The 20,161-nt window shown below is 42.1% G+C and overlaps 1 protein-coding gene across 1 annotated transcript in view; it reads left to right on the top strand.

Annotated features, from left to right (window-relative positions):
- Macf1 (microtubule actin crosslinking factor 1) overlaps nucleotides 1–20,161 on the top strand; it is a 339,831-nt gene that overhangs the window by 223,281 nt on the left and 96,389 nt on the right. The window contains exons 42-53 of the mRNA XM_037203340.1: nucleotides 785–1,018; nucleotides 3,469–3,618; nucleotides 4,308–4,541; nucleotides 5,728–5,952; nucleotides 7,581–8,099; nucleotides 9,168–9,344; nucleotides 9,609–9,732; nucleotides 11,605–11,813; nucleotides 12,281–12,598; nucleotides 14,594–14,760; nucleotides 16,971–17,127; nucleotides 20,013–20,130. Of these exons, the coding sequence (XP_037059235.1) occupies nucleotides 785–1,018; nucleotides 3,469–3,618; nucleotides 4,308–4,541; nucleotides 5,728–5,952; nucleotides 7,581–8,099; nucleotides 9,168–9,344; nucleotides 9,609–9,732; nucleotides 11,605–11,813; nucleotides 12,281–12,598; nucleotides 14,594–14,760; nucleotides 16,971–17,127; nucleotides 20,013–20,130 (2,632 nt within the window). The remainder of the gene's footprint in view (nucleotides 1–784; nucleotides 1,019–3,468; nucleotides 3,619–4,307; nucleotides 4,542–5,727; nucleotides 5,953–7,580; nucleotides 8,100–9,167; nucleotides 9,345–9,608; nucleotides 9,733–11,604; nucleotides 11,814–12,280; nucleotides 12,599–14,593; nucleotides 14,761–16,970; nucleotides 17,128–20,012; nucleotides 20,131–20,161) is intronic.

The raw sequence follows: 20,161 nt of genomic DNA, 5'->3' as shown, positions 1-20,161 counted from the left end.
AATTCAAGGCCTTTCTGGGCTTTAAAAATGAGTTCAAGGCCGACCTGAGCAGCTTAGTAAGACCCTATTTCAAATAAGCGAGACAAAAGGAGCTGGGTTGTGGCTAAGTGGAAGAGTGGATGCCCAACATACACAAGCCTCTAAGGGAGCCCACAGAGGTTTCCTAGTGAGATCTGAGCTTGCTTTACCCAGCAGGGTTGCATAAGGGAATGGATTGACCATGTGCGTAGTTACCAGGTATTTGGAAGGGTCTGCACTTGGCTGTGCTAGGGGGAGATCTTTTCCTCCACCTCTTGTCATTCCTTAAAAAACCCTTTCGAAGAGACAGAAGGGGCTGGTGGATAAGGATCCAGGCCCTCCCGATCTATCCTGTGTTTCCTCTGTCTCTCTCCCCTCTATCCTTCTGTCTAAATATCTTATCTCTCTCTCCTCAAGAGTACCCTGGGGAAAAAGATGGGGGCGGGTCCCCCATAAGCCTCTACCAAAATAAATAAATAAGAAGATTAAGTCATATATGTTTTGGATTACCAATAGTATTATTCTGTTAGCATAAATAATTGAAAACTGAATTGTAGAGCTAGGTCCAGTAATGGAAGCATACTTTCAATTAGTGCCATGCTTTGGGAATTTATAAAGACCAAAAAGTGAGATTTGCTGTATTAAGTATTAATCAGTACCAATTATGAAAATATGAGACTAGCCTTTAATTCTCAAAACCAGTAGCTTTTCCTTGACTAGAGAAATAAAAGTTGTTTGTTTGTTTGTCTCTTCCTGCTTGCCTTAGGAGATGAAACAATCTATGGCTGAAAGGAAATCTCAGCTGGATGCTCTTGCTTTAGATATCCAGTTCTTTATCTCTGAGCATGAACAAGACTTGTCTCTTCAGCAGAATCAACAGATGCAGCAGTGCTTGAATGAATTACAGAGGTCCTTCCAGGACCTTGTGGAACAAACTGCAGCTCCGAGGGATGCATTGCAGGGCCATCTTCAGCAAACCCAGCAAGAAGTTCAGCTTAAGGTCAGGCTGAACCAGCAGCTGAGCTCAGTTTGTCTTTGGGGATGTCTTCTGGGGGTTTTCTGGCCGAGGCAGATTCCTCGGAACCTATCATGATTCCAGGAACCCAGGTTTACCAACTTGAAAATTTCATGTCCTACAAGCCATTGTGGTCCGGCTGTTTTTCTTGTTTTATGTGTGTGAGAGAATATATATGTTTGTGTGCAAATTGCATGTGCAAGTGTTTTTCATTTTAGTGAGACTCTACTCTTACTATGTCCCATTGTCTCAACTTTCACGTAAAAATTGTAGCTGGCCTTTCTGCTTGTTGCTTTCTCAGCATTCACTGAGACTGTAGAGCATCTTGGCACTCTGAGCATGGGACAAGAATGGCTCTGGAAAATCAGTTTTATTACAGGCTTTTCAAATAACTCATTATAAGATTCCCTGACAGTCTTCAAACATTTTGAGATAAATATTTAATCAGAATAGTATTGTTTTAGCTACTTTTTGTTTTTGTTTTTAAGACAGTGTTTCACTGTCTCGCCTAGGTAGACTCTGTGTGGACCAGGTTGACCTTGAGCTCACAGAGATTCCCCTGTCTCTGCCCATGTGCTGTGATTAAAGGCACTAGCCACCATACCTAGCCTTGTTTCTGGAATATTTAAGTTATTCTTTTTTTTTTTTTAAAAAAAAAGAGGGCACCAGATCTCATTACAGATGGTTGTGAGCCACCATGTGGGTGCTGGGAATTGAACTCAGGACCTCTGGAAGAGCAGTCGGTGCTCTTAACCTCTGAGCCATCTCTCCAGCCCTAAGTTATTATTTTCTAGCACTTTTCTACATGCTGAAGTGCCCAGTTTTTCACCATGCAACACAATGCACAAAAGCAGAGTTGATGGCTTTCTTTTTTCTTTTCTTTTTTTTTTAATCTGATGATTGTCCTACCATTTCCCACCATAACTCTCACCTTGTAAAATTCAAATTCAATATCATTCAATTTCTAGTATAATCATTACCCTAGACTATCTCAAATAATGCTTTTGTCATTTCTGCCATTTGAATGACTTGATAGACAACAAAATGATAGAAGAATTGTCATGTTCCCCAGAAAACCTGTCTCAAGGGCTCCTGTATTATGCACAGTATAGTTGACCTTTTGGGTCAGACTTAAAAAAAATTAGGTTAGCCAATGCCTTCTGTCCCCTGCCACTGTCTGATTATTTCAACTATGTTGAAATTGAAATAAATCCTGATGAACTATTTCAGGCCGCTCTCCATACCTGAACATGTACAATGCCCTTACCTCGTCATTTATACAGTGTAGTGTATCCTGTGGATAATTAATAAAGCAGATTGGTCTGAGCCACCTTAACTGCAGCAAGTAATAGAACTGCATGTGAACATTCTGAGCATGGAATTAATTCCACAGTGTGCATTAACCTTGTCAGAAACACTCTGCCTCTATTTGCTCTGAATGTGTGTGCGTTAACTTGTTTGCTTTGCTTTTTTCAGATTCAATCTGCACTCATCCTAACCCATGAAGATCCTGTTTCACAGCTGAAGAGCTCTTAGGAGTTCTCTTCCAGTGCTCCTCTTGTTTTTCCTAAAAAAGAGGGACTGAGGGCCAGTATGGTCACCTGTTTGTAAGTGCAGGCGACTCTGACATCAGAATGCCATCAGAAGGCAGTCTGGTGGAAACAATTATTAGAAGGATGATCAGGAGAAACACATCATGCTCAATTGTTGCTCAGTTGGGTACTTTAGTGTCATGGAGCTGACCTGAGAAATGGTAAAAGGATCAGGCATGGAAACATATTCCTCTTTCTCTTTCCCTGGGCCTGTCTCTTCCAGTGGAATTAGTATAGCCACCCAAGGCAGTTGCTATTCTTGGACAGTTTTCTTCTCAAAATAGCCAAACCACACTCTTGTGTCTGCCCTGTAATCATTCTATTTAATGGTCTTATGCAGTTGTGAGACACTTGATTTATAAAGCCAGTTCAATTATTAAGAACCTCATTTAGCTTATCAATTATCCATACTCCTGAGTTTTTTCTTTATTCTAATTATACTCTTTCACATTTCTGACTTAAATTACAGCATATCCTCTTGTTCCAAAGGAAGAAAGTCTCAGAGAGACAAATTTATTATCCTCACCACTATCATGTGTGGTTTTCAATGTTGTTCATTCCAAAGTTGATAATAGCAGTCTCCAAATGAGCTTTCAAACTCAAACCTGCATCAGGAGTACATCTCTACAACTATTTCTGATTATCATTCCAACTGCACACCCAGATAACAGACAGCCCAGATGAGAGGAGCTTCTGGAATATGATTTCTGTGCCTTTTTCTCTTCCAGTGTTCCACCAACTTTTCTATCTTTGATATATAATTGTCCTGTTTTACATTTCAGGAAATGATCTTGTTTTGTAAAATGAGAGTTGATTATTTTTTAACTCCTGCATTTTAATTAGACTCTGCAGAAGCAACAAAGTACCTGCCATCAGAAGCTGGAGGACCTTTGCAGCTGGGTTGGACAGGCAGAAAGAGCACTGGGAAGGCACCAAGGCGGGACCTCGCAGCAGGAGCTTTGTGCTTTGCAGAAGAACCAAAGGGACTTGAAGGTCGGTGTGAATTCACCCTTCTTACCATTGCTCCAGTAAATGTTTGTCCTGGCTCCATAACAGTGCTTAGTGACAGCATCAGTGGTGAACAGACATTCCTGAGCCCTTGGGAAAGTTCACAATTTGGTGGAAGAGATAGACAAGTACACAAATTATCACAAAAAAAAAAAAAAAAAAAAAAAAAAAGGAGTCTAACTGCTAACTATTACATGCATAGGCAAGAAGGACAATCTAGGGTTTTCTAGGGGTGAGAAAAGATTCCTTCAAAGAGTGCCATGAACTGAGACGTGAGGATACACAGGGTTAGTGCATGAAGGGGTAGGAGGCAGAAGGACACCAGGCTCCTGCATCAGTCTTAAAGTAGGAGGGAGTTGAACACCACATAGTGAGGAACTGAAAGTAGGCTCCTTCCTCTGGGCTGCAAAATGGGGGTCAGAGACATTGGTGTCACTCTTATCTTCTTGGATTTGTAGGCCACATTAGGGAGAAAAGATGGTAACCAGGAGAACGCAGCCAGGTGGTGGCACAGGCCAGCACTCAGGAGGCAGAGGCAGGTGGATCTCTGTGATTTTGAGGCCAGCCTGGTCTACAGAGCGAGATCCAGGACAGGCTCCAAAGTTACACAGAAGAAGACGACGACTTGAAAGGACTAGAGAGAAAGGCAGTCATCTTTGTTTCTCTCTGTTAAGGATTTGCAGGGTGACATTCAGAACCATTCTGCCTCCTTCGCCTCGGCTGTCAAAGACATTGAAGGATTCCTGGAAGAGAACCAGACCAAGCTGAGCCCCCAGGAGTTGACAGCCCTTCAAGAAAAACTTCATCAGGCTAAGGAGCAATATGAGGTTCTCCAGGAACGGACACGCGTGGCCCAGAAGGAGCTGGAGGAAGCGGTGACATCAGCCTTACAGCAGGAAACAGAGAAGGTAGCCAGTCTGCTATACTTGGTTTTCCAAAGCCAAATCTTGTACCAGCACAAAAGGTGGGGGCCTTTAGGAGCAGGTCTTTTCTTTACCAAAAATATTCAGGAGTTCAGCTCAGGAGTGGTTGGTAAAAAGTGTATTTTAACAGAAACAAAATTAAAATTTGCTAGATCTCTAGTTTGTACTTTGGCTTAGATGGGGTATAGTCTGGGTAGGAAAAAGCCGACGGTGTGTTTCTTGCATGAATATTGATTGACCCAAGCGTATTAGAAAAACATCTATAGGGTCTTTTGGGGGCACAGCTTTGTTTCCAGGCAAGCTGTATTGTTACAGTGTGGACTGTGGGACAGGAGAAACTAAAACAGAACTCAAAGGTGAAGTCTTGACTGGTTTACTCAGCACCGGAGGTTTCAAGGGTTGAACTGGATCCTTTGTTCGCCATGGACTCCTATACTAATTCTAGAGTAGAGATCATGGGAAGGAGAAGCAAGCCGCCCAAAGATGAGTGTTAAAAAATATATGAATATACATCTTAGAATAGCTTTCTTGGTTTTCCAGACAGGGTTTCTCTGTGAACAGCCCCAGCTATCCTGGAACTCACTCTGTAGACCAGACTGGCCTTGAACTCAAAAAGATCCACCTGGCTCTGCCTCCTGAGTTCTGGGATTAAAAGTGTGCACCACTTAGCACAGCCTTTTTAAGTAAAATACTTGAAGAGCTAGTGAGTAGAATTGAGAGGCAAGCTTAATAACTAAGTGTTCAGCTGGGCTGTGATAAAGGTGACAAACATTCCTTGTCCCTTCAGGGAAGAACAGCCGGATTAGCACAGTGTTTATGGCATACTTACTCTCCAACCAGTGTGTTACCTCTACATAGTTAGGGAGGATCCAGGAAAGCTTGCTGGATTTGCAGGACCTTTCTAAATTCTGACATTTGTCCATTTTGTTTGTTTATTTGTTTTATTTTTCTTTAAGCTATTGAGCTATCGAGGAAATCTGGAGTTTATCTTAAAGAACTATTTCCACAGATTTTAGAAGATCCTCTTCTTTTTTGTAAGGGAAGATTTCACACGAGAACAGAGCATCTCTTTTCCTTTAGCACTGGCCTTCTCTCCCACTTTGCCTTTTTGACCCGTGGTCTCATAGTGGAGTGTCTAAGGTGTTCTCACTGGAGTACTTCTGAATTTCAGAGTAAAGCAGCGACCGAGCTGGCAGAGAACAGGAGGAAGATTGATGCTCTCTTAGATTGGGTGACTTCTGTGGGGTCATCTGAAAGACAGCCACAGACCAACCTTCTAGGAATGGAGCAGCTTTCCAGAGCTAGCCTGGGAAAAGGAGCCTTGGATGCCACTGATGGTTATGTGGAGGTGAACCAAGTACCAGAGAAACTGGACAGACAATATGAGTTAATGACGGTAAGGGCAGTAGCTTGTCTGTGATGGGTTGTAGAAAGGAACCACCCTCACTCTAGAAAACTGACCGCAGCCTTAGTTTGTGTCTTCAGTATCTCAGCAGCGTGGACACTGTTGACTATTGTTGAAGTGCTTTCTCCTTTGCCTTCTGTAGCACTTTTTCACCCTAATCATCCTCCTTTTTATTTGGTCAGCCTTTGAAATACTGTTATAGTTCCAGGTAGATCCAGCCCTCTTCTCATCTATCAGAATATGCTTTACTGGGGCCGGAAAAGACAGCTCAGTTGGTAAATTATTTGCCACATGAGAATGAGAACCCAAGTTTGATCATCAGAACCCATGTTAAAATGTTCGACATGGTGGTGCATGCTAGTAATCCTAGCATGGGGGAGATGGAGAAGGGAGCTCCATGGGGGTCCCAGCCAGCCTATCCTAGCTCCAGGTCCAAAGGAGAGAGTAACTCAAAAAATAATGTGGGCAACTTTTCAGGAACAGCACCCAGAATTGATCTCTGGCCACACCTCCATACACATGTTCATGTGCACATATAGAAACACACACCCAAAAAACAGTATGCTTTCCTTGGGTACTTTCATTGAAGTACTTCAGTTACCAGTATTAACATATTCCATGTATATATATTATCTTGAGCTGACATCATTAATGAGTTTCCAACCAATATATAGATCCATCTGCCTCTTTGCAACCTGTAACCACACATTCTGCAACCTGAAAACAGAATTCATCTGTGATCTGCAACCTGACCTGACCTGCCTGTCAATCCAACCTGTTCTTTGCATGTTCCTTCTTAATTTCCCAAACTAATTATCATCCTAGATTTCTTTCTATCACTCTCCCACATTGAGCCATCTTGTTTCTAAGATGGTGTGTCCCCTCAGAACTTTATTTTACCTTCCAGGTATGTCTAAACTCTTGATACAGTTGACGGTCTTTATTGCCGCCTCCTAGGACCTGTCCTGCTCCCTTGACCTCATCAGTCATCTTCCTACCTTGAGCCTCCAGCTGCTGGGCTCTCACTCTCCTGAGCCTTGGCGGACTTTTAGGATTTTCTTTCCCCCTAACTGTTGAAAATAAAGGAAGGCATGGCTTGTATTTATTTATTTATTTATTTATTTATTTATTTATTTATTTATTGCTTATTCTTCAGATCCTAGCTTAGAGTTTCTTCCTCTAAAAAGTACTTCTTCACCACTCTCACATAGGATATTCTTTCTACCCAGCAGTGTTCCTCATTCTCTGTGTATTCTTATGGACTTCAATGTAGATTTTTGACATATCTGACCCTTAGCTCATTACATCCCTTTAGTAGAGATGTGTAACACCTTTTTGGCATTCACATGTCATCTTAAATATGGTATTATCTCCCTACAGTGGTAGGTTTTGTTTTAATTTGTTGGGTTTGTTTTTGAGATAGAGTCTCACTGTGTAGCTCTTGCTCTCCTTGAACTCACAGACTAAAAGCTTGTGCTGCCACACCTGGCACTACAGTCAGTGGTATTTTGAAACCGGTAGAAACTGCTCCACCTCTAGCATCTCTACCTCTAGCTATAAATATAACCAAATTGTTCACATTTTCCTACTGATGTCCTTTGGGGTGTTTTTTTCACCAGGCACGTCACCAAGAATTGCTCTCTCAGCAGCAGAATTTCATTGTGGCCACCCAGTCAGCTCAGGCCTTCCTGGACCAACATGGTCACAATCTTACACCTGAAGAACGACAGAAGCTGCAAGAGAAGCTAGGCGAGCTAAAGGAGCAATATGCAGCTTCCCTGGCCCAGTCAGAGGCAGAGCTGAAGCAGACACAGACACTACGAGATGAACTGCAGAAGTTCCTGCAAGACCACAGGGAGTTTGACAGCTGGCTAGAACGGTCCGAGAATGAACTAGACAGTATGCACAAGGGCAGCAGCAGCCCTGAAGCTCTGGGCTCCTTGCTAAAGCGGCAAGGAAGCTTCTCAGAGGATGTCATTTCCCACAAAGGAGACCTGAGATATGTGACTATCTCAGGACAGAAAGTCCTAGACACAGAAAACAATTTTGAGGAAGGCCAAGAACCATCAGCTACCAGAAACTTAGTGAATGAAAAACTGAAGGACGCAACAGATAGATACACCACTCTCCACTCTAAGGTAAGGGAGACCCCATCAGTCTCCAGAGAAACAATCATGGCAGTCCTCAAACAGCCATGTGTCATTTCTGAGGCTCAAAATATGAGCCATGAGCCACGGTGTGTGACCCACCAGCAAATGGGTTTCATGAACTATTCAAAAATGCAGGCTATGTGGGCCCATGGTCCAACCCCTAGTCCTGTCGTTGTTGGGATGGGTTTCACACCACTGGGGAAGGTAGAGGGCTCATCTTCCTGTGTCCTGACCAGCGTCTTGAGCTTATCAGATACATAGCACAGCAAAATTTGAGCCAGCTGCAGTCATTATTCCTAGACAGTGTGTTCTAGGATGTATATATCCTTATCTTCCTGTGTAGCACAAATCCTAATTGGTCTTATAATGAAAACCCAGAGCCAGATATTAGGGTAAATGCTGAAAGATCAGAGAAAACAAGCCACAGCCACTTCTCACCTGCCAGCTCCTCAGCAGAAAGGGGAAGATCCTGTCTCCATGAATCCTCAGATTGAATGCCCCTGAGTCCTCAGCCAAAAGGGCTGAGTTCCTGTCTCCTCTTGCCTTATATTCCTTTCTCTGCTCAGCCATATCACTTCCTGTCTCAACCTTCTTAGTGCTGGAATTAATTGCATGTGTGCTTCCCAAATACTGGGAGCAAAGGCATGAGATTCCAAGTGCTGGGATTAAAGGTGTGTTTAATCTAGTGGCTGGCTCTGTCCTCTGATCTTCAGGCAAATTTTATTTGTTAGAGTACAAACAAAATATCACCACATTCCTGCAAAAAAAAAAAATTCTTCCTCCTAAAGTTGAGAACCTACACACCACTCGCTATCGTACTGTCAACATCTCTAATCTCCCAAAAGGAACGTTTTTTTTCACCATTCATTCCTGACTTTTGCCTACAATCTGATGTCTATTTCTTTGGCGGCATGTCATGCAACTCACTAAGTCTTCCCAGGGACATACAGGGTGAGATGACTGTTTGTACAGTACAAATAATGACACACCCACTTGCAGACAGTTAAACCAGTGTGGGAAGCTGCTACCTTTGGCTTCTTTCTTCCTTTGGCGTAGTGTACACGATTGGGCTCTCATCTGAACATGCTGCTGGGCCAGTATCAGCAATTCCAAAGCAGCGCTGACAGCCTGCAGGCCTGGATGTTGACTTGCGAGGCCAGTGTGAAGAAGATCCTCTCAGACACTGTTGCCTCTGACCCTGAAATCCTGCAGCAGCAGCTTGCAACGACAAAGGTAAGCAGATATGGACCATGTTTGTGTGTCAAGGTCTTCTGTTCCATGGCTTAGAGGGAACTAATGATATAAATACTAATGAATGCATTCGTTGAGATGTCTTAAGTAAGAGCTAATCATAAATTCTTTAGTATCTATGGCTGTGGATAAATAGAATTTCTCTATAAGGTTGGTTACTATTCTAGATTACTAGAATCTTAATTACTACTCACTGAAATGTGCGGGTTTTGTTTTCTTTTGTTTGTTTTTGTTTTGGACAAGCAGCAGTTACAGGAAGAATTGGCTGAGCACCAAGTACCTGTGGAAAAGCTTCAAAAAGCAGCCCATGACCTAATGGAAATTGAAGGAGAACCATCCCTGGACCATAGGCCTATTCAAGAAACTACAGGTATGAAGCAGCAATGGTAATCCTATCCGCTTAGTTCTACTGTGATCTTTGATTCGAAGTATATAGCACACAGTGTCAACAGGTGTCCAGAGCACTAAGCCAAGGGTGGGGGCAAATGTGTGCAAGATCTCATAAAGTAGCTCCCTTTCCAGTGAACTCTGTTACTGCACTGGCAACTCGTACCCCTGGCTTCAACCCTTTTAGTAGCTGCTGTCTAGTTGTTCCCTGATTCTTTCATTTTCTAAGTAAACTTGTTCCCAAGTTTTACTGCCTTTGAAGTTTCTCCTGTTTCTTACCTAACATTTATTTCATTGTGCTTGCCATGAATGATGAAATCCTGTTCATCTTTCAAGATTTGGCCAAGGGTACAACATGGCTTTAGTCAATACATTATATATTGGAAAATTGCTGAAAGAGTGAATTTTTAAATGTTTTTAAATGTTCTCACCACAAAACTGCTAAGTATATAAAGTAACTTTTACATGTTAGCTAACTTGATGCAGTCATTCCATAATGTGGGTGCATCTTAAAAATAATTTGTGTGCCATAACTATCTATCCCATTTACTTGCCAAGAGTGAGGGGGAGGGAAGGAGACAGACCTGAGAGCTTACGGCCTTTGTCAAATCCTAACCATTACCCCTGTGTCTTAGTTACTTTGCTGTGATAAACACCATGACCAAGGCAACTTATTTAGGAAACATTTAATTGGGCCTGCTGTTCTAGAGGGCTAGGGTCCATGATGACAGAGCAAAGGCATGTTGGCCCGAACAGCTGAGAGCTCCCATCTTGAACCATAAGCAAGATACACAGAGCATTGAGCATGTCAGGAGGCTTTGGGGCCCTTAAATAAAACCACCTCAGTGACACACTTCCTCCAACAAGGCCACACCTCCTAATCTTGCCATCTGAGGACCAAGTATTCAAGAGTCCAAGACTTATGAGGGAACATCTCATCAAACTACCATACCCTATCACTCAAAAACAACAAAAAATAAGAAATTATTATTTTGAGTTCTTCTAGGACAAGCTTCTAGTACAGGTATAGTAATCAGGGCTGTTTCATTGTTAGTTGTATTGTGTTTCCTCTACGTATGCTGATTGGCAATCTTCATTTTGTTAAGACCAGAGACTTTATCTTAATTATCTTTAGTCCTTGGTATATTGCATAATTTTTGGCTCTTACTAAATGCCAAATAACTAATTAATTGAATTTGGCTCCTATACTAATATACTTCAAAAATATTCCATTTGTTTTAATGTCAATTATTTTTAATTAATGTATGCAAGTTAAATACTTCTACTTCTTGAGTATTTTGTTTGTTTGATTTTTGTTTTGTTTTGTATTTGAGTCAGGGTCTAACTATGTAGCCCTGACTGTCCTGGAACTCATTTTATAGGCCAGGGAGACCTCAAGTTTACAGAGGATCCACCTGCCTCTGCATCCTGAGTGCTGGGGTTAAAAGTGTGTGCTACCGAGCTACTTTCTTTCTTTCCTTCTCTTCTCTTCTCTTCTCTTCTCTTCTCTTCTCTTCTCTTCTCTTCTCTTCTCTTCTCTTCTCTTCTCTTCTCTTCTCTTCTTTCTCTCTCTCTCTCTCTCTCTCTCTCTCTCTCTCTCTCTCTCTCTCTGTCTCTCCCTCTCTCTCTTGGTTTTTCGAGACAGGATTTCTCTGTGTAGTTTTGGTGCCTGTCCTGGATCTCTCTCTGTAGACCAGGCTGGCCTCAAACACACAGAGATCCGCCTGCCTCTGCCTCCTGAGTGCTGGGATCAAAGGCATGCACCACCAACGCTCAGCCCAGCTTTTTGTTCTTAAAAATATCTTTTTTGTGTGTGTCCATCCAGCGTTTCTTCTCATGGTCTTGATTTTTCCAGATTCCATATTCAGCCGCTTCCAGAGCCTCTCCTGTAGCTTGGCTGAGCGCTCTGCCCTGCTGCAGAAGGCCATTGCTCAGTCCCAGAGTGTTCAGGAAAGCCTGGAGAGCCTGCTGCAGTCCATGAGGAAAGTTGAACAAAACCTGGAAGGGGAACAGGTGGCATCACTCTCATCAGGGGTCATCCAAGAAGTCTTGGCCAACAACATGGTAAGATTTTGTCTTGTGTGTTACTCTAGGGGGATTATTTATCTTTTTTGTAAAAATATAACTTTGAAAAAGTAACAGGAGAATAATTCATGTCCAGGAATCTTCTGATAAGGTTGAAAGGTGATGACTAATCTATGTAGATATTTCGACTACTCAGTCTGGGGGTGTAGCTCAGTGATAGAGCACACACTTAACATGGACAATATCATGTGTTTAATCTCCAACATCACAAAAAAGAAAGAAAAATTTTTCTCCCCCACTTCCAAACCACTGTTGAACCCAAGGAACAGTGGTGGGAGTAAAATAACTTGGTGAAATGGATAAAGAACTAAAGGGTGTGGCATCCTTCAGGCTTAGTTACAGTCCTTCAGTCTCCTTGAGCATGGAGTTATTAAAAGTTATTAATTGGTGACTCAGATATATTAGAGTAAGTAAGCCCCAACTGACAGACTTGTTCTTGATGACAGAAACTGAAACAAGACATTGCTCGGCAAAAAAGCAGCTTGGAAGCCACCCACGAGATGGTCACTCAGTTCATGGAGACAGCCGATAGCACCACAGCCTCAGTGCTGCAGGGCAAACTGGCCGAGGTGAGCCAGCGCTTCGAACAGCTCCAGCGCCAGCAGCAAGAAAAGGAGAGCAACCTAAAGAAGCTCCTGCCCCAGGCGGAGATGTTCGAGCAGCTCTCCAACAAGCTTCAGCAGTTCGTGGACAACAGAAGTCGAATGCTGGCCTCTGGGAATCAGCCGGATCAAGATATTGCACATTTCTCCCAGCAGATCCAGGTGAGCAATCATACCTGCCATCTTGGTAGAATAAAAGGAAGGGCAAGAAGAAAACTGGCATTTACTTAGCACAATACTGTGTCAGTAATGCTGGACACTTTACCTGCATGATCTTTGAATTATGAGACCCAGCTTGTAAACTAGAAGTTGTTCATACATTTTGAAAAACAGTGTGGATTTCTTTCTCATTCCTGCTATATAAGGCTAATCCCAGATGAGTAGGTTCATTCAGCTCACTGTAACCACATGCAGGTTGATAGAGACTTCATCCGAACATGTGCTTTGATGGTTTCTTCTGTAAGAGGAAGAGGAGTACATAGCTAGCCATTTACAATTCATTAGTCAAAGCAAATTTTAAATACCCATACCCAACTTTCAAAGATGTTGGGAAATAGTCTACAATATATCTAGAACTGACAGAACTGGAAATAGTATGTGAATAGTATTGTCAGCTCCCACTAATACATACTTAGGAGTACGATTTCTGGGTCATAGTATTATGTATACACTTAAAAATAGTGGGCAATTTGAGTTCAGAATTTCTAGACAGCCCACATTCCCATCTGTAGTACCTCACATACTTTCCTACATTATTGCCTTAAGTTTATTCAACTCACCCTTTTATTTTTTACATTTCATTTGTGGGGAAGGGGTTGCAAGTGGAGGTCAGAGGACAATTAGTGTAAGTCAAATATTAATTAATTAGGGGGTTAAACTCAGTATATCAGGTTTCTATGTTACTTTCTGCTGCTGTGATAAAATCCCGTGACAAAGACAACCTAGAGAAGAAGAGTTTATTTTGGCTTATGTCAGGTTGGGGGGGGGGGATAGGGGTCTGTTGTGGCAGGGACGGATGGCAGCAAGCGGCAGGCATGGTGACTAGGACAGGTAGCAGAGCTTATGTCCTCAGTCATAAGCATGATGCAGAAAGAGAGTTGGAAGTGAGGCAAGGTTGTAAGCCCTCCAGAGTGGCCCTCAGTGATGTGCTTCCTCCAGGAAGCCACGCCTCCTGAACCTACCCAAGCAGTGTCACCAGCTAGGAACCAAGAGTTCAAATCCTGAGCCTCTAGGGGACATTCCCATTCCAACCACCACTGCAGGCTTGAGAGAAAGTACCTGAGCTGGCTCCGCCATTTCACCAGCCCTACCTCATTTTCTTTTTTCCATTTTCTAAGTAGGATCTTACTGTTTTGTTTTAGTTCCTAAATGTTTTAGTTTTGTTTTGAGTAATTTTAGGCTTTGTAGTAGGAATGGCCCAGCAAATAATAGCTGTCTTTTCCTAGATTCACCAGTTGCTAATTATTTTATCTCTTTATAAAAGTACCAGAGATCGTTTAATTATGAGCAATATTCACTATTTGTGGTATGCAAAAGTTTCATCAAATTCAGTCAATAGGATCCCCTTTAACCTGTGTTCTATGTCCTTTTGACATATTGCCATCAGTATAGGGGTGCCTTCTAATTTCCTTGTCTTATACCTGAAATCAGTTGTTTTCATCAAGAAGCCCTGCTTTTGGTAGGGAATGGTGGTTAGAAACCAAAATCTGGACACTAGGTAAAATAGATAAGCTACTGGGATGTCATTGCTTCTAGGCCCTGTCACCAGATAGTATTAGGAAAACAGGATATCATGAAATCATCTAATAGAAGCTCAACACTTTAGGTTTCTTCCTTTATTCCATATTTGTATCTTCCTTTCTTATATGCAACGTATATAAGAATTTTGAAACTGTGCTGTTATTTCTAACACAACACACATATACAATAGAATTGAAGATTTTTGTTTGTTTTAGCAAACAAGGTGGAAGGTGAAGACCTACAATAGAGGTTGTCCCTATGACCTCCACATGCACAATGTGGTATGGGCATGCCCACACTCACATACAAGAACACACACAAAAAACACACACACACACAAACCATGCCATACACACACATGTATATTCACAGAATGGTTTAAAAAAAAGATAATTTAATATATTGCTTGCTCAACAGGAGCTCACTTTGGAAATGGAAGACCAAAAGGAGAACCTGCATACTCTTGAGCACCTAGTTACTGCACTGAGTTCTTCTGGCTTTGCACTGGACCTGTCTCAGCACCAGGATAAGATACAGAACCTCAAGAAAGATTTTACAGAGCTGCAGAAGACAGTTCAAGAAAGGTGAGTGCTCACCTGGGTTGGTCATTGATCCAGAACTATTCTTGTCTTGCTAGAGGATCAGATGATCTTTACCTCCTTACCATAAAAAGGAGTGTCCAGAACTCTGCTACTGAGCCCATACTTCAAAAAGTGCCTCCTGGCAGTGGTGGCTTATACCTTTAATCTCAGTACTTGGGAAGCAGAGGCAGGCAGCTCTCTCTGAGTTCGGGGTCAGCGTGGTCTACAGAGCTAGTTCCAGAACAGCCAAGGCTACACAGAGAAACCCTCTCTTTTTTTTTTTTTTTTTTCAAAGTTAAAAGCGCATCAAACACGCCTAGCATTTATTATTTTAGTCACAAACCTACAGGACCCCTCAGGAAACCCTCCTTGGGGCCTGGCCCCAGCAATTGAAAGCTGAAGACCTCGGGCGTAGGTGGCAGAGATTGGGCTGTTGGAGACTGGCTCTGAAACAGGGGTGGTCCCCTAAATGGAAAACTGTGTGGAGGTGGCAGAGGTCAGGGCTGACTGAGTTTCTGAGGAGGGCTCAATAAAAAAATCTCATAAACAAATGAGGGGTACTCTTGCTACCCTTCCTCCAGGGCCCCGAGAAACCCTCTCTTAACCCCCCACCTCCCCGCAAAAAAAAAAGTGCCCCCTTTAGGTAAGTTACCCAATACACTTGATGCTTATTGATCTCTATTACTAATTGATTCCTCTTAGTATCAGGTCTGAATAACCAAAAGCCCAGACCATCTGAAGCAAACAGAACAAATTTGGGATAGTAAATGGGATTGTGGCTGAATTTAAAATAAGACAAAACCTAGAGACTTCCCGGGTATAATTATGAATTATATTCATGGGCTGGAGAGATGGCTCAGCAGTTAAGAGCACTTGCTATTCTTTCAGAAGACCTGTGTTTGGTTGCTAGCACCCACACTAATTTCAGAGGATCCAATACCCTCTTTTGGTCTCCTCATGCACATGGTTACAGATAGACAAGCAGGCACACATATGTACTTGTCAATATCTTTTGGATAACATTAAGTTATTTAATAGAAACATTCAGATTCATCTTTTAGCACTAACACAGGAATGTGTGACAAATGCTTGGTGATTTTGGTTTACTGTTAGAAACTCAGGATTTCCCATTAGAATCCTTACATGGATTTAAGATCATGAATAAGACTTCCTATCTTGTTTTAGTTACAAATGCAATATTGATTTAGCAGGTGGTCACCTTGATGACTAGAGGAAAACTTGCTCAAACCAATTACAGCCATGTGTGGTGGCACACACTTGTAATCTCAGTCCTCAGGAGATAGAAACAGAAGGATCAGGCATTCAAAGCCAGACTTGGCTGCATATGTAACTAGTGTGAAGCCAGCAGAGGCTATAAGACCCTGTCTCAAAAATAAATAAATACTTAGCAGCAGATTGAGTGGCTCCGTTAAGGACAAAGGCCAAGAGGGCTTTTTCTTCTCCCCACTGTTGAAGCTACCAGGAGAACCAGGATCTTTGGACTGATCCCTGATTGATATAGCCATTCCTTGATTTATTTTATTTATGGACATGTGTAGCCTATGGCCAATCACCTAACTTCTGTGAGCTTTAGATTCAGCACTCAAGTCAGATTTCTTTTTAAGGCGTGTGTGTGTGTGTGTGTGTGTGTGTGTGTGTGTGTGTGTGTGTGTGTGTGTGTGTACACCTGCCTGAGTTTATATGCAACACATATATACCTACAGGAACCTTCTGAGGCCTGAAGAAGGCTTCTGGTATGAGAATCATAGGTGATTGTGAGCCACCACATGGATACTGGGAACCAAACCCAGGTCCTTTGGTAAAGCAGTCCATGCAATTTACCACTGGCCTATCTCTCCAGCCCCTTGAGTTAGTTCTTGAAAGTTGAAATGTAACAGAGCTGGATTGGAGATCCAAAGCCAGCATTCTTTCCGTTGTATCATAGTATCTAAATAGCAGGCTCCCTTTAGTTTTCTTACTTTCACTTTAGCCTAGAGTAAGATTAAAGACTTCTTTCCCTAGAAATGTCCAAAGAAGGGCAATAGATTCTTGAGTTTGATGCTTTTCTACATTGTGTGTTCAACCAACTTTACTATGGAAAGGAAGGGCCCTGTTAGGAAATTGGTGCCTACAGTCCCAGGATGAACCTAGTTTTAGTTCAAGTCCATTTTATAAATCTTAGTTGACGAGTAACAACATGTTTTGGTTCAAAGAGAGAAAGATGCATCAACTTGCCAGGAGCAGTTGGATGAATTCCGGAAGCTGATTAGAACCTTCCAGAAATGGCTAAAAGAAACTGAAGGAAATGTTCCACCTGCAGAGACTTTCGTGAGTGCTAAGGAGTTGGAAAAGCAGATTGAACACTTGAAGGTAGGTAAATCTGTCCACATCGGAATCCCCTTCTTCATGTGGTTCTATATGCCTACCATTTCAAAACCAAAGTCGGGCATCTTAAAGCTTGGCAAGTGGCAGTAGGAGAAATTCATGTCAGCCTATGCTACTTGAAACATGGTTTCCAAAAATCTAGCACAGGCCATTTCTTTGATGCCTCTCATGGTATGATAGGAAGTTAGAATACATCATAAGAAAGATTGGTCAAAGTCCATTTCTTGAGAAGCTTAATTTTCATCTTTGGTTGGGAATTATCATTACTCATGCTTGAAATTTAGATAGCTGCACCTGACCAGACCCTGGTCAGCAGTCTGGGTGAGAAGAGCAAAAACTCCTCTGGCTCATTGGAAGGTGAGAAACACAGGCTTGGAAGACACCTTCAGGGCTAGAAGCAGTCTCCCACGTTGAGTCACACAGCATCTGACTAAATAACTACCATGTGTTTGTCATTTCTCTCAGTAAAGCAAGCTGAATCAAGAGCAGATGAAAGAAAAGAATTTGGTTTGTTTCATAGAATGGATGCTAAGAGAATCTGCCATTAGAATAATCAAGGGAAGAAGAGGTTCCTCAGCTTTACTAGTTTATAGGACCCTTACTGTTTCAAGAAAAATTGTAATCCACTGCCCCCCAAAAAGTAAAACCTAATGAGACCTAATAATTCCACATGCTAAGTACTCAGAGCCAAACAACTTAGTATTTGTTGTTCACATGGTGTCCAACAAATGTCACTATATTTCTCTGAAAATCTTAAATATTCTGCCTGTCAGCACATCATTTTAAGTCTGGACCCTAAACAATTAAGAGTGATTAATGACTAATTTGACAAGCAGTGACTGCTTGTCAGTTTGAAGTAGTGCCTGTGAGCTTGCTAGATATTAATGGTTCTTTGTCTTGCTCTTCCGCTTACAATCAAAATCAAGCTAAGTCAGCTCCAGTGGTCTCACAGAGCAAGTTACTGAAGGCTAACACACACACACCCCTGTTCCAGAATGATTAGTGCCCCATTTCTGTGGCAAGCTGTCATGTTCTGGAGATTTAGCCTTTCCTTTGGATAACTGAGCTCTGTCTCAAACCCAATATAAGTTTCTCTTGATAAGTGCACAGTGTAGCCTAGGTCTATATTTCTATACATTTCAAATATCTGACTTCTCTGTAACTAGAGTTTTCCTGCCTTGCCCACAGTCAGGACAAATCTTGGTCACCTGCCAGTCCCACAGCCGCTCAGACCCAACCAAGTAAACACAGAGACTTATATTGCTTACAAACTGTATGGCTGTGGCAGGCTTCTTGCTAACTGTTCTTATAGCTTAAATTAATCCATTTCCATAAATCTATACCGTGGCTCGTGGCTTACCGGCATCTTCACATGCTGCTTGTCATGGTGGCGGCTGGCAGTGACTCCTTCCGCCTTCCTGTTCTTTCTTTTCTCCTCTCTGTTAGTCCCGCCTATACTTCCTGCCTGACCACTGGCCAATCAGTGTTTTATTTATTGGCCAATCAGAGTAACTTGACATACAGACCATCCCACAGCACTTCTCTTTTATTTTCTAGTTATTTCCTCTCTTCTTTTTCACACTTGCAAATTGCTATCTTCATTTAATGCTTCTCTCCCTCTGTGTCTCCTCTTGTACTCTCAGAGTTCATTAACTATTCATATTTCTGTAGTAACATTTATTGCATGATAATGCAATTGATAACCCAGACTCTTAGAGCTGTGTCATAAAATAAGGTATTGAGACTCAGGCCTCTAGTCCCAGTACTCGGAGGCTAAGGCAGAGACTTAAAGAGGCCAGCCTGGGCTACATAGTAAGACACTTTCTTATAAACCAAAAACAAGTCCAGATGAGGTGGCATAATTTTCATCCTGCTGGGAGACAGGCAGGGGAGTCTCTGTGAGTTCGATGCCAGCGTGGTCTGGGAGTATTACACAGCCAGAATTACATGACAAGACCTTGTTTTGAAAAAGAAAAAAAAAAGCCAAACTGGACAGCGGTGGTGCATACCTTTAATCCCAGTACTTGGGAGGCAGAGGCAGGTGGAGCTCCATGAGTTCTAGGTCAGCCTGGTCTAGAGGACAACCAGGACTACACAGAGAAACCCTATCCAAGAAAAAGAAAAGGAAGGAGGGAAGAAAAAGAAAGTAAAAGGAAAAAAACTTAAAAATAAGTCAATAAATGAAATATACTTGTCAATCCTATTTATTCTATTTTGTCCTCAGTGTTGGGATGGTGCCTAGCCAATAAGAAGTATCAATAAATATTTGATACATGAACAAATGAAACAAGTTTCTGAAAATTCTAGAGTATCATTTTTGCAATTCTTGGCTGACTAAGCCAGTATCTTGTAATGGCTGAATATATAAGCATGGGTTTGTTGTTCTGTTTTTCATTCATTCCTTTCTTCCTTTCTTTTTTGGGGACAGTCTTACTATGTAGCTCTGGCTGGTTTAGGAATCACTATGCAGACCAGTCTGGCCTTGAACTCCCAGCGACCCTCCTGCCTCTGCCTCCAAAGTACTAGGATTAAAGGCGTGCGCCACACACCCAGCATGAGCACAGTTTCTTGTCAGAATGATAAGAGGGTTGCTGGAGAGATGGCTCAGCAACTAAATGTTCTTGTTGCTCTTGAGAGGACCCAGGTTTGGTATCCAGTACCCACATGGTGTTTCACAACCATCTGTAACTCCAGTCCCAGGGTATTTAATCCCTTCTGACATGCATGTGGAATACATATGTAAATATATATATGCAGGCAAAACACTCATAGACATAAAATAAAATGGTAGGGACTGTGTCTGTAACAGCTCTTCCTACTGACAAGGAAAAGGCCCAGGTGTTACATTTACCAATTTGGTTCTTTAACAGGGTCTTCTAGATGACTGGGCAAGTAAGGGGATTCTGGTGGAAGAAATCAATTGCAAGGGTACTTCCTTAGAAAATCTCATTATGGAGATCACAGCACCTGATACCCAAGCTAAGACAGGTGAGTATAGGTTCTTCAAAATGTAATGAAT

This window comes from Peromyscus leucopus, chromosome 2, assembly GCF_004664715.2.
Source record: "Peromyscus leucopus breed LL Stock chromosome 2, UCI_PerLeu_2.1, whole genome shotgun sequence".
Lineage (NCBI taxonomy): Eukaryota > Metazoa > Chordata > Mammalia > Rodentia > Cricetidae > Peromyscus > Peromyscus leucopus.
The sequence above is the reverse complement of the archived record's forward strand: the minus strand, read 5'-3'. Positions and strand labels throughout refer to the sequence as shown.